This window comes from Salvelinus namaycush, chromosome 37, assembly GCF_016432855.1.
Source record: "Salvelinus namaycush isolate Seneca chromosome 37, SaNama_1.0, whole genome shotgun sequence".
NCBI classification, from domain to species: Eukaryota; Metazoa; Chordata; class Actinopteri; order Salmoniformes; family Salmonidae; genus Salvelinus; species Salvelinus namaycush.
Window position 1 is genome coordinate 14,261,409 of NC_052343.1, and position 14,745 is coordinate 14,276,153.

At 46.0% G+C, this 14,745-nt stretch overlaps 1 protein-coding gene across 1 annotated transcript in view; it reads left to right on the top strand.

The window, feature by feature from the left end:
- The window catches only part of LOC120031636 (SH3 domain-binding protein 5-like), a 61,797-nt gene that overhangs the window by 33,729 nt on the left and 13,323 nt on the right, over nt 1–14,745 (top strand). The window contains exon 3 of the mRNA XM_038977437.1: nt 8,244–8,372. Within this exon, the coding sequence (XP_038833365.1) occupies nt 8,244–8,372 (129 nt within the window). The remainder of the gene's footprint in view (nt 1–8,243; nt 8,373–14,745) is intronic.

Sequence of the window (14,745 nt, forward strand, 5' to 3'; positions counted from 1 at the left end):
CAATAGCCAATATTTTTTTTTTTTTTTGCCCACTCTTTTTCTGAAGGAAGCAAGCCGAGGCCCCTTGAGACTGCACTGTACTGTAACTCTGAGAGTGTGTGAAGAGACTGCACTGTACTGTAACCTCTGAGGTGTGAGAGACTGCACTGTACTGTAACCTCTGAGATGTGAGAGACTGCACTGTACTGTAACCTCTGAGATGTGGAGAGACTGCACTGTACTGAACCTCTGAGGTGAGAGACTGCACTGTACTGTAACCTCTGAGGTGTGAGAGACTGCACTGTACTGTAACCTCTGGATGTGAGAGACAGAGAGACTGCACTGTACTGGAACCTCTGAGGGTGAGAGACAGAGAGACTGCACTGTACTGTAACCTCTGAGGTGTGAGAGACTTGCACTGTACTGTAACCTTGAGTGTGAGAGGACTGCACTGTACTGTAACCTCTGAGGTGTTGAGAGACTGCACTGTACTGTAACCTCTGAGGTGTGAGAGACTGCACTGTACTGTAACCTCTGAGGTGTGAGGGGAGACTGCACTGTACTGTAACCTCTGAGGTGTGAGAGACTGCACTGTACTGTAACCTCTAGGTGTAGAGAGACAGAGAGACTGCACTGTACTGTAACCTCTGAGATGTGAGAGAAGAGAGACTGCACTGTACTGTAACCTCGAGATGTGAGAGAGACTGCACTGTACTGTAACCTCTGAGGTGTGAGGACAGAGACTGCCACTGTGCTGAACCTCTGAGGTGTGAGGGAAGAGACTGCACTGTCTGTAACCTCTGAGGTAAGAGACTGCACTGTACTGTAACCTCTTGAGATGTGAGAGACTGCACTGTACTGTAACCTCTGAGGGTGAGAGACTGCACTGTACTGTAACCTCTGAGTGTGAGAGACTGCAATGTACTGTAACTCTGAGGTGTGAGAGACTGCACTGTACTGTAACCTCTGAGAGTGTGAGAGATGCACTGTACTGTAACCTCTGAGGTGAGAGACTCACTGTACTGTAACCTCTGAGGTGAGAGAGAGCTGCACTGTACTGACCTCTGAGATGTGAGAGACAGAGAGACTGCACTGTACTGTAAACCTCTGAGGTGTGAGAGAACTGCACTGTACTGTAACCTCTGAGGTGTGAGAGACTGCACTGTACTGTAACCTCTGAGTGTGAGAGACTGCACTGTACTGTAACCTCTGAGATGTGGAGAGAGACTGCACTGTACTGTAACCTCTGAGATGTGAGAGACTGCACCTGTACTGTAACCTCTGAGATGTGAGAGACTGCACTGTACTGTAACCTCTGAGGTGAGAGACTGCACTGTACTGTAACCTCTGAGGTGTGAGAGACTGCACTGTACTGTAACCTCTGAGATGTGAGAGAGACTGCACTGTACTGTAACCTCTGAGATGTGAGAGACAGAGAGACTGCACTGTACTGTAACCTCTGAGGTGTGAGAGACAGAGAGACTGCACTGTACTGTAACCTTGAGGTGTGTGAGAGACTGCACTGTACTTTAACCTCTGAGATGTGAGAGAGACTGCACTGTACTGTAAAAAACCTCTGAGGTGAGAGACTGCACTGTACTGTAACCTCTGAGGTGTGAGAGACTGCACTGTACTGTAAACCTCTGAGGTGTGAGAGACTGCACTGTACTGTAAACCTCTGAGGTGTGAGAGACTGCACTGTACGTGTAACCTCTGAGGTGTGAGAGACTGCACTGTACTGTAACCTTGAGGTAGTAAGACTGCACTGTACTGTAACCTTGAGGTGTGAGAGACTGCACTGTACTGTAAACCTCTGAGATGTGAGAGACTGACTGTACTGTAACCTCTGAGATGTGAGAGACTGCACTGTACTGTAACCTCTGAGATGTGAGAGACTGCACTGTACTGTAACCTCTGAGTGTGAGAGAATGCACTGTACTGTAACCTCTGAGTGTGAGAGACTGCACTGTACTGTAACTATGAGTGAGAGACTGCACTGTACTGTAACCTCTGAGTGTGAGAGACTGCACTGTACTGTAACCTCTGAGAGGTGAGAGACTGCACTGTACTGTAACCTCTGAGATGTGAGAGACTGCACTGTACTGTAACCTCGAGATGTGAGAGACTGCACTGTACTGTAACCTCTGAGGTGAGAGAGACTGCACTGTACTGTAACCTCTGAGATGTGAGAGACTGCACTGTACTGTAACCTCTGAGTGTTGGAGAGACTGCACTGTACTGTAACCTCTGAGTGTGAGAGACTGCACTGTACGTAACCTCTGAGGTGTGAGAGACTGCACTGTACTGTAACCTCTGAGATGAGAGAGACTGCACTGTACTGTAACCTCTGAGGTGAGAGACTGCACTGTACTGTAACCTCTGAGTGTGAGAGACAGAGAGACTGCACTGTACTGTAACCTCTGAGGTATGAGAGACTGCACTGTACTGTAACCTCTGAGATGTAGAGAGACTGCACTGTACTGTAACTCTGAGATGTGAGAGACAGAGAGACTGCACTGTACTGTAACCTCTGAGGTGTGAGAGACAGAGAGACTGCACTGTACTGTAAACTCTGAGATGTGAGAGACCTGCACTGTACTGTAACCTCTGAGGTGTGAGAGACTGCACTGTACTGTAACCTCTGAGATGTGAGAGACGCACTGTACTGTAACCTCTGAGGTGTGAGAGACTGCACTGTACTGTAACCTCTGAGGGGTGAGAGAGACTGCACTGTACTGTAACCTCTGAGGTGTGAGAGACTGCACTGTACTGTAACCTCTGAGATGTGAGGAGAGACTGCACGTACTGTAACCTCTGAGGTGTGAGAGACTCGCACTGTACTGTAACCTCTGAGATGTGAGAGAGACTGCACTGTACTGTAACCTCTGAGGTGTGAGAGACTGCACTGTACTGTAACCTTGAGGTGTGAGAGACTGCACTGTTACGTAACCTCTGAGGTGTGAGAGACTGCACTGTACTGTAACCTCTGAGGTGTAGAGGAGAGACTGCACTGTACTGTAACCTCTGAGGTGTGGAGAGACTGCACTGTACTGTAAACTAAGTGTAGAGAGACTGCACTGTACTGTAACCTCTGAGGTGTGAGAGACTGCACTGTACTGTAACCTCTGAGGTGTGAGAGAGACTGCACTGTACTGTAACCTTGAAGGTGTGAGAGACAGAGAGAGATGCACTGTACTGTAACCTCTGAGGTGTGAGAGACAGAGAGACTGCACTGTACTGTAACCTCTGAGGTGTGAGAGGATGCACTGTACTGTAACCTCTGAGGTGTGAGAGAGACTGCACTGTACTGAACCTCTGAGGTGAGAGAGACTGCACTGTACTGTAACCTACTGACGGTGTGAGAGACTGCACTGTACTGTAACCTCTGAGGTGTGGAGAGACTGCACTGTACTTAACCTCTGAGGTGTGAGAGACCTGCACTGTACTGTAACCTCTGAGGGTGTGAGAAGACTGCACTGTTACTGTAACCTCTGAGTAGTGTGAGAGGACTGCACTACTGTAACCTCTGAGAGTGTGAGAGACTGCACTGTACTGAACCTCTGAGATGTGAGAGACTGCACTGTACCGTAACCTTGAGGTGTGAGAGGACTGCACTGTACTGTAACTCTATGGGTGGAGAGACTGCACTGTACTGTAACCTCTGAGGTGTGAGAGACTGCACTGTACTGTAACTCTGAGTGTGAGAGGACTGCACTGTACTGTAACCTTGAGATGTGAGAGACTGCACTGTACTGTAACCTCTGAGATGTGAGAGACTGCACTGTACTGTAACCTCTGAGGTGTGAGAGGACTGCACATGTACTGTAACCTCTGAGGTGTGAGAGGGACTGCACTGTACTGTAACCTCTGAGGTGTGAGAGGACAGAGAGACTGCACTGTACTGTAACTCTGAGATGTGAGGGAAGAGAGGACTGCACTGTACTGTAACCTCTGAGATGTGAGGGGACAGAGACATGCACTGTGCTGTAACCTCTGAGGTGTGAGAGAGAGAGAGACTGCACTGTACTGTAACCTCTGAGGTGTGAGAGAGACTGCACTGTCTGTAACTCTGAGGTGTGAGAGACAGAGAGACTGCACTGTCTGTAACCTCTGAGGTGTGAGAGACAGAGAGACTGCACTGTACTGTAACCTCTGAGGTGTGAGGGACAGAGAGACTGCACTGGTACTGTAACCTCTGAGGTGTGAGAGAGAGAGAGACTGCACTGTAGTAACACTGAGGTGCCGTGTGAGAGACTGCACTGTGCTGTAACCTCTGAGGTGTGAGAGACAGAGAGACTGCACTGTACTGTAACCTCTGAGGTGTGAGAAGGACAGAGAGACTGCAACTGTACTGTAACCTCTGAGGTGTGAGAGACAGAGAGACTGCACTGTACTGTAACCTCTGAGGTGTGAGAGACAGAGAGACTGCACTGTACTGTAACCTCTGAGATGTGAGGGACAGAGACTGCACTGTGCTGTAACCTCTGAGGTGTGAGAGAGAGAGACTGCACTGTACTGTAACCTCTGAGGTGTGAGAGACAGAGAGACTGCACTGTACTGTAACCTCTGAGGTGTGAGAGACAGAGAGACTGCACTGTACTGTAACCTCTGAGGTGTGAGAGACAGAGAGACTGCACTGTACTGTAACCTCTGAGATGTGAGAGACTGCACTGTACTGTAACCTCTGAGGTGTGAGGGACAGAGACTGCACTGTGCTGTAACCTCTGAGGTGTGAGAGAGAGAGACTGCACTGTACTGTAACCTCTGAGGTGTGAGAGACTGCACTGTGCTGTAACCTCTGAGATGTGAGAGACAGAGAGACTGCACTGTACCGTAACCTCTGAGGTGTGAGAGACAGAGAGACTGCACTGTACTGTAACCTCTGAGGTGTGAGAGACTGCACTGTACTGTAACCTCTGAGATGTGAGAGAGACTGCACTGTACTGTAACCTCTGAGGTGTGAGAGACTGCACTGTACTGTAACCTCTGAGGTGTGAGAGACTGCACTGTACTGTAACCTCTGAGGTGTGAGAGACTGCACTGTACTGTAACCTCTGAGGTGTGAGAGACTGCACTGTACTGTAACCTCTGAGGTGTGAGAGACTGCACTGTACTGTAACCTCTGAGGTGTGAGAGACAGAGAGACTGCACTGTACTGTAACCTCTGAGGTGTGAGAGACAGAGAGACTGCACTGTACTGTAACCTCTGAGATGTGAGAGACTGCACTGTACTGTAACCTCTGAGGTGTGAGGGACAGAGACTGCACTGTGCTGTAACCTCTGAGGTGTGAGAGAGAGAGACTGCACTGTACTGTAACCTCTGAGGTGTGAGAGACTGCACTGTGCTGTAACCTCTGAGGTGTGAGAGACAGAGAGACTGCACTGTACTGTAACCTCTGAGGTGTGAGAGACAGAGAGACTGCACTGTACTGTAACCTCTGAGGTGTGAGGGACAGAGAGACTGCACTGTACTGTAACCTCTGAGGTGTGTGAGAGAGAGAGACTGCACTGTACTGTAACCTCTGAGGTGTGAGAGACTGCACTGTGCTGTAACCTCTGAGGTGTGAGAGACAGAGAGACTGCACTGTACTGTAACCTCTGAGGTGTGAGAGACTGCACTGTGCTGTAACCTCTGAGATGTGAGAGACAGAGAGACTGCACTGTACTGTAACCTCTGAGGTGTGAGAGACAGAGAGACTGCACTGTACTGTAACCTCTGAGGTGTGAGAGACAGAGAGACTGCACTGTGCTGTAACCTCTGAGGTGTGAGAGACAGAGAGACTGCACTGTACTGTAACCTCTGAGGTGTGAGAGACTGCACTGTACTGTAACCTCTGAGGTGTGAGAGACTGCACTGTACTGTAACCTCTGAGATGTGAGAGACTGCACTGTACTGTAACCTCTGAGGTGTGAGAGAGCGAGACTGCACTGTACTGTAACCTCTGAGATGTGAGGGACAGAGAGACTGCACTGTACTGTGACCTCTGAGATGTGAGGGACAGAGAGACTGCACTGTACTGTAACCTCTGAGATGTGAGGGACAGAGAGACTGCACTGTACTGTAACCTCTGAGGTGTGAGAGACTGCACTGTACTGTAACCTCTGAGGTGTGAGAGACAGAGAGACTGCACTGTGCTGTAACATCTGAGGTGTGAGAGACTGCACTGTACTGTAACCTCTGAGGTGTGAGGGACAGAGAGACTGCACTGTACTGTAACCTCTGAGGTGTGAGAGACAGAGAGACTGCACTGTACTGTAACCTCTGAGGTGTGAGAGACAGAGAGACTGCACTGTGCTGTAACCTCTGAGGTGTGAGAGACAGAGAGACTGCACTGTACTGTAACCTCTGAGGTGTGAGGGACAGAGAGACTGCACTGTACTGTAACCTCTGAGGTGTGAGGGACAGAGAGACTGCACTGTGCTGTAACCTCTGAGGTGTGAGAGACAGAGAGACTGCACTGTGCTATAACCTCTGCTGTATCAGCTAGAGGAGAAAAAGAGGGAGATGGTGGAAATGAGAACAAAAAAAAGGGATGGATTAGAGTGGGGGAGGAAATGCATTACGAGGAGAGATGGAGAAAGGGGGGACCCATCCTCTGAATTGTCTCTATTGAGCAAATGGCAAACAGTGGTGGTGGAGCCATCACTGTATTTGGTTCCTTGATCTTCATACGCACTGAATGGGAAAGAGCTAGGGTTCAGGAGCTAGGGTTCAGGGGCTAGGGTTCAGGGGCTAGGGTTCAGGGGCTAGGGTTCAGGGGCTAGGGTTCAGGGGCTAGGGTTCCGGAGCTAGGGTTCAGGGGCTAGGGTTCCGGAGCTAGGGTTCCGGAGCTAGGGTTCAGGGGCTAGGGTTCAGGAGCTAGGGTTCAGGAGCTAGGGTTCCGGAGCTAGGGTTCAGGGGCTAGGGTTCAGGAGCTAGGGTTCAGGGACTAGGGTTCAGGAGCTAGGGTTCAGGGGCTAGGGTTCAGGAGCTAGGGTTCAGGAGCTAGGGTTCAGGGGCTAGGGTTCAGGGGCTAGGGTTCAGGGGCTAGGGTTCAGGAGCTAGGGTTCAGGGGCTAGGGTTCAGGGGTTCAGGGTTCAGGGGCTAGGGTTCAAGGGCTAGGGGCTAGGGTTCAAGGGCTAGGGTTCAGGGGCTAGGGTTCAGGGGCTATGGTTCAGGGGCTATGGTTCAAGGGCTAGGGTTCAGGGGCTAGGGTTCATGAGCTAGGGTTCAGGAGCTAGGGTTCAGGAGCTAGGGTTCAGGAGCTAGGGTTCAGGGCCTAGGGGTTGCTTTCAGACATGGTGTTTGTCCTCAGATGCCAGCTTGTTGCAGGATGACTGATGATGTCACAGGAAGTGTGTGTCCCTGCCCTGTTCTCACAATTGGCCTTCCATCCCTCAGATTTGAAACGGTAACAGGAAGGATATCTTAGTCCAGAACACTGGTGCAGATTTATATATAGTCTCTTTACATAAAATCCCATGGTCAGATTTAACCTTTCAAAGAATTGAAAACAATCCAATAAACTTATTGCATAAGTGCAATATATTTTTTCCACACTGACATCTCCAGGAATCTGTTTTTATGCTTGTTTTTGTTTTCTGTCCATCATGATGTCTCCTTCTGGACGTCACACTTGACCCCACTTGCTTGTTCTCAGAAAAATCTCCTCTGCCTTATCTAAAACGGTTTCAAGGCAAATTAATGTTTCGGATTAGATTAGGTTTGATATGATTGAAAGTAGACCTGTTATTGGCTTTATCAGCATGCTTAGCTGGGGCTTTTACTTCTGACCACTCCAACCGATGCATAAACATTAACAGTAGCTGATGGTGTGTCGCATAAAAGGCTATTTCATATTAGAATTTTCATATGGCCATTTCTTTGTTAATTGGCTGTTTGCTTCTGTCTGAAGGTTACATCGACATAGCTGCCCCTGTTAACTTGATCAAAGACTAATGCAATTTTAGGACACTGGCCTTTTCAATTCTTATAATCGAAGGAGGGAGAGCCCCAACTCGTACGTCAAAATTAATTGAATTACCTTAAGAGTCTGAATGAATACTCTGGTTTCGTGAAATCCTGCTGCGTCTAACTTAATATTTGCTGTCAATTGTTAACTCCGGTTGGTTAAACGGTTAAGAACAATGACGTAATAATGTCATCGCCTAAACATTGAGATGACTGGTGAGTCTTCTATGACCTTTGTGAACATTCATAGCAAGCAAAGGGTTGGAGGTTTGCTACAGTCCTAGCTAACCCTTTCTCCCTGTTTTCTCTCCAGGATGCCAGGCAGAAGTTCCGCTCGGTGCTGGTTGAGGCCACGGTGAAGCTGGATGAGCTGGTCAAGAAGATTGGGAAGGCGGTGGAGGAGTCCAAACCCTACTGGGAGGCCCGGAGAGTGGCCAGACAGGTGAGACACCACTGGGTGGACAGGGGGACTACAGGCTGGGGGTCTCTGCTTATATTGACCTTAGAAACAGTCCAAAATCTTTTATTTATCGGAAATGCTTTATTTGCCTAGTTTCTTTGGGATTCATTAAAACCAGCACATACTATTTGATGCCAGGTTGACTACACATAATTTCGAAATACTAGGCAAATATCACATTGAACACCAAATGGGCTGGACTATTAAATGAAGTGTTACCTATTTACCTAGCTTGACTTGCTTGGACAAGTGAATGGCCTGCAGGGTTTCGCCCTCATTTGCCTAATTGCCCCTCAATACCCGGTAACAATGAGTGATGGCTCTAACAACAACGACATCACTAAGTGTTAAAGCCCCGGCTGCCTAATGAGAGGGGGGGGGGGGGGGGGGCTCTGTGTGAAGCTGTGATCTTGGTTCCCTATTCTGCAAAGCCGTAGTTATTGTTAGAGGAGAGCTGCTGCCACCTGCTCATCTAGATGTGAGCCCTGCAGCTGGAAACAGTCAGAGAGGAATCGCCAGGACCAAACCAGACGTGAAAAGGTTTTTAAAGGCCAATGGTTCCTCACTTCTTCTCTTATTTTGTTCCCTCTGGTGTTCTTAGCTCTGCTTTGGGCATTGTGTTCCTCTCATTTAAGCAACCTCTATATGTCTTCTTAATGAGAATGCACCTTTGTGTGGTTGTGATTTATGTTAATGCCCCAGACAACGCAAATTAAGTTTCCTTATGGAAAAGGGAAGTTATTCTAAGTTTGAGGATATTGGATTGTATGAGTTCCTCTGTCTACCTTTTGCACATCTACTCAGGTGCGCAACCCCCCCACATTGAAATATCATTTTTGTTCCCCTGCAGTTTTATCATTGCACTGTGATACAAAAAGCGGCATCAGTGTACTTCAGGACCATGCGGACGCCTAAGAGCAGTCGGGTAGCATGGTGCTGCTGTCTGCAGCTGCTGTCTCTGTGTGTTGCGCTTTTTCTCTAGGTTGTAAAAGCATGCAGATCAGAAACTGGCTACTCTTTATTTGACTGATGTAGCTGGCAAGTTAACAGCTGTTTGATTTAATACTTTTTTTTAAATTCTCAGTGCTGAGCTAGTAGTGTAACTGACATGTAACGTTAGCTAATGTTTCATCCCCTCTCGTCTGAAGAGAATGAACTAGCTAGCTAGTAGCTACCACAGCCAGTTCAGCTTTAGCCTCTAGCTATCTGTCAGGGAGCAGCATCTAACAGCTTAAGTGTGTATGGAAATGTTTTGTAGCCTTATTGTCCCGTTTCAACAGAAGTAAATTAACTTGGCTAGTTTTCGCCAGTTGATGGACCATTAGAGCTAGCCAAAAGTTGGCTAAGGTTAGCTAGCTAGATCACTAACTTTAGCTATTATTTTTGCCTCAATCACACTAGACCTGAATCAATAAAACCAGCGGCCAAACGATTGAAGACCGATATTCATCTGAGCAGGATCAGATGGTGACAGGGGTCTCAGCAGGGCCAGTCAAATAGGGAAGACCAGTCTGTGACGGCGCTGAGGTGAACTTTTGCAAAACCAACACTTTATCTCTCTGTGCAGCAAACACTGGACAGACAAGCCAGAAGCTTCAAAGATTTATAACATTTTAAGGCAGTCTGACAACCCTCTAAAGTTGATTTCCAAACTGTATCGAGGGTTGATAGAGGCTTTTCCTGATGACACAAAACATGTCAAACAAAAATGTGACGAAGACCTGGGAGACACTACTGATGATGGATACCGATATGTTTGAATGCCCAGTCATGTTCATATAATCTCAGACATAAATGACTGCAGTTTAAGACCATCCATAGAACGTTATCTATGCCAGTAAAACTGAATATCATGCACTCAGAAATGTAGTTCCTCTGCTGGGGGTGTAAAACCTGAAAGGGGACATATTTGCATATGTTATGATCTTGTGGCTGAATTCAGGAAAAGAGTATGTTCTTTTATCTCAGCATGTCTACAGATTCTCCCTTCTCGCTGTTTTTGTTTGCTGTGTAACCTAGCATTTGTAGCGGCTAAGAAATGCATTGTTATTAATTGGAAGGTTGGTTATCCTCCCAGAATGTTACAATGGATGGCAGAAATGTCAAGTTATGCATCACTAGATTTGATTTATTACAAGATTAAGGGTATACTGTGCATCTTTCAGAAGGTTTGGGTGCCTTATATGGAATACTTTATGACAAAAAGGGTCTGTATTGAAAAGACGAGATTTTTTTTAGTCGAGCAGTTATTTTGTTCATTGGCACACTGGTCTGATTTGCACTGGTCTCAGTGGAATAATCCATTGAGGAGGCCACGGGGATGGCACGGTCCAAGAATATGGGGATTGTGGCTCAGATGCACAAGGCACGTCTCTCCAGAATGCGCGCTCTCCCGCCATTTCGTGTGTATTCATTGTTTCACAACTTCATCGTGTGCCTGGCTCCATCAACTGGCGAAAACTAGCCAAGTTAATTTACTTCTGTTGAAACGGGACAATAAGGCTACAAAACATTTGTCTATCAATTCCCCATTACATTTATCACCAGTAGTAGCCTACATTTTACCATTAATTCCAATTATTTCTAATCTGAAATGTTTGTTTGGTTACGGTAATTTCTGTTAATGCATTGAATATATTTTAATTGCAGTCATTTATTGTTCTTATTTTCGGAGTAGATATGTGAACTCACAACCTTTGCTACACTTCTGAGAAACAAGTTTTTATTTCATTCCATTTATGAGTTTTGTCAATGTATTAATCGTCTTTTGTTTGAAACGCTCCTGTCAACTAAGGATGCTGATTACACATATAGAAGTAGGACTAATCTACCTGGTTACACATATAGAAGTAGGACTAATCTACCTGGCCTGCACATATAGAAGTAGGACTAATCTACCTGGTTACACATATAGAAGTAGGACTAATCTACCTGGTTACACATATAGAAGTAGGACTAATCTACCTGGTTACACATATAGAAGTAGGACTAATCTACCTGGTTACACATATAGAAGTAGGACTAATCTACCTGGCCGTTACACATATAGAAGTAGGACTAATCTACCTGGCCTGCACACAAATATAGAAGTAGGACTAATCTACCTGGTTACACATATAGAAGTAGGACTAATCTACCTGGTTACACATATAGAAGTAGGACTAATCTACCTGGCCTGCACACAAATATAGAAGTAGGACTAATCTACCTGGCCTGCACGCAAACATAGGCTCATAAATGTTCCTATAATGAGCTGTGGAGCTTCTCCAAGTAATTTTTCTTCACCTCAAACATCAAGTAAACAAAGTCTGTTTTTACAATCAATTGAGAATGACAATAGTTTATCAAAGTATTTGAACGATATTTCCAGCTCTCTCCCTTTCGATAAACATTTGACATGAAAGTGAAAAATGTAAAGCTCTGATCCAGTGGAAACGTCATAAAATACCTGATTACTTCATATCGCTTTCACAAATGGCCAACAGCTGTGTCTGTCCAGAGCTCACTGGTGCGGGAAACTCTGAGGGCCCAGAATATTTCACACAATGTTTCAAGTTTGCTAGCACAAGTTTCTGGGTGACCCAGTTGATAGTTGATACAATGTTTCAAGTTCATTGCAGACAGGCCATGCGTAGCCAATGTGATTCATAGGATATTTATTTTTATCAGGATATTTTCTACCTGCAGGCTGCAATGTTTTTATGTGTTGCTTTATGTACTCTATTTTTACATAGTTGGCAATGCAATAAAAGTTACTTTTAGATTTTCATAATTTTCATTTAGATAGAATTAACCACAGACAATGATTTTGAGATACAAAGACTTATAAATTAAATTAAACTGTACCATGAAAATGTGCATATAAAAATCATAACTAGCATGCAGATTGGTAGAAATGGTAAGATAAACTGGCCCTCCAAATAGAAAAGGTTGCAGAGTGCTGGTGTAGCCTATTGCCGGCAACTTCAGAAGCGTAATTCTGCGAAGCGGGAGCAGCGGGATTTTTTTCTTTTTCTGGCTAGGCTATCTTGATCTCTGGCTCTCTCTTGAGTCATTTGTGTGTCTTAGTTATTTAATCAAACAGCCTGCCTAAAGCATCAGACAAGTTCAATACATATAGTTGATTTTATTAAAACACTTAGGGTGTGTCTATATATAGAAAAATACACGTTTTAAAATTTCGACCAATAAAAGAAAAGACTACTCTTGGTTGACCAAGATTTTATTTTTGTCGGTGACAGCCCTAGTAGAAATGCATAAAATGAGCTTTAGATGCACAGGTTATGTCCCCCTCATTTCTAAAACCAAAGTTGCACCCCTGCATCTACTGGCCCAGTTATTTCAATGAAAGCAATGGTATGAAGCCATGATGTGTTGTGCAGGGGTTCAATAAGAGTTTGGCACATACTCGAGGGATTGAGACTGAAACTTAAAAAAACAACTATGTGGCTCTTATTTCCACACTAGGTTTGCAGGTATCTTAATTATGAACAAGTGCAGGACTCGCTTGTGTGTCATACAATGCTGAGCTCTGCAACAAGAAGTCAGTGGGACCTGACTGCATAGGGCGATTCTAGGGCACTGGTCTCTCTGTCTATGTCTCTCGCGCGCGCACACACACACACACACACCACACACACACACACACACACACACACACACACACACACACACACACACACACACACACACACACACACACACACACACACACACACACACAGGTCTCATCGATCGATGGTGTGGTTGGGAGCATTACAAAGCGGTTGAGGTTGAAATGGATCAAAGGTGCAGTAAATGGCTGCCTCTCTGACATGGTTGAGTTAATCAACCTCACAGTGGTGACTGGAGCAGAGCCCATCCTAACACAGCAGTCCTGAATCAATTATGCAACAAACACTCTTCCTCTCTTTCCCTATCTTCCTATTCCTCTATACTCTATCCTCCTCTGTCTTCCTCCTCTTCTATTGCAATGTATCTCCACCTCCATCTTTCCATTCTCCTTCAGTGGGTGAGCATGTACACAACTTTGAACTTGAATCATTGTTTGCCCAGAGGGGTGGAAATTCTCTATCTCTCTGGTTTGTTGAAGTAGCCTACATGAGCAATACATTATTATTTGCTTTAGAAGGCTAATGATAAGGTACACAGGAAGTGGCAGCGCTGTGGAAAAATGCCCTTGACTTTGGTCTAGATATACACACACACCATAACTCAGGCTTTTGCATAACAAAACAATAGATGGTTACTTACCTTAGATGTTGAGAAGACTTGCTAGTATATCCTGAGGTAGTACGTGTCACAAGTTAATGGCTGAAAAGTGTTTTTCTTATACCTCATGAAATATGTTTAGTTTCCTTCTCGTTCACCTCAGGTTTGAAGAGTGTGACTTGACAAAAAGTAGACCAGTCATAATTTGGAATTGGGATTGGAATTTGGTTTACTTTCTGAATTAACTGGAAGTGAAACAGAATTGACCCCATCCCTGGTTAGCATTAAACATTGAAGTCCTATTGCCCTTCCCCCCCAGCTGCCCCATCTTGTCTGGAGAGTAGGTGCAGCTAGTGGGGGGAAAGGTGCAACAATAGAGAGGAGGAGAATGGTGATGGTGATGTGTTGTGGCTGGTGCAAGATTTGGGCACAGTCTACCTCCCCCCTCTATCTCGCCCCCTCCCTCTCGCTCTCTCCTGCATGGCCTGTTACCGACAGTGATTACCACATAGCTGAACTGAAGTGCACAGTCGTGATCGTCTCACCCCCTGCCTGCCTCAGTCATCTAACCGCAGTGCGTCTGGAGGTGGGAAGAACGAAGGAGAGACGGAAAATGAGAGAGAGGAGGGGAGATGCCTGAGGTCCAGAACAGAGGAGACAGACTGTGGATATGTCTGTGAGATTAGTTATGAACTGACCTCCATGATGGCCATAGATTGAACAGATGTGGGGCTTAGTGGTTTCTGGCTGGGGGAGGAAAGCAATGAAAATCCTTCAGGCCTGGAGGAGATCATCCAGTAGATTGGTTGGATTTGGTACAGCTGGAATAGATTCAGACTGGGGGGAGAGAGCTGTCTCTAGCTGATGTATGGGATTGTTCTCTGGCTCTGAGTCAAGGGCAGATGGATCACAGATAGAAAGGAGACTATAGGTCCCTGCACATCTTTGTCAGAGGCTGGGGGCTCTAATACGTCAACCTGTCACCGTAGTGTCCGGGATAAAGCAAAAGGACTGGGAAAGAGTTTGTAGGAATTTATATGGTCATACTGTAATCATTGCATTTTATTACAATCCCAACATGCATTCTTGCAGTGCAAGAAGAATGTTGTCATGTCTTGCCCTGGAAAGTTACTGGCTGTGGTAG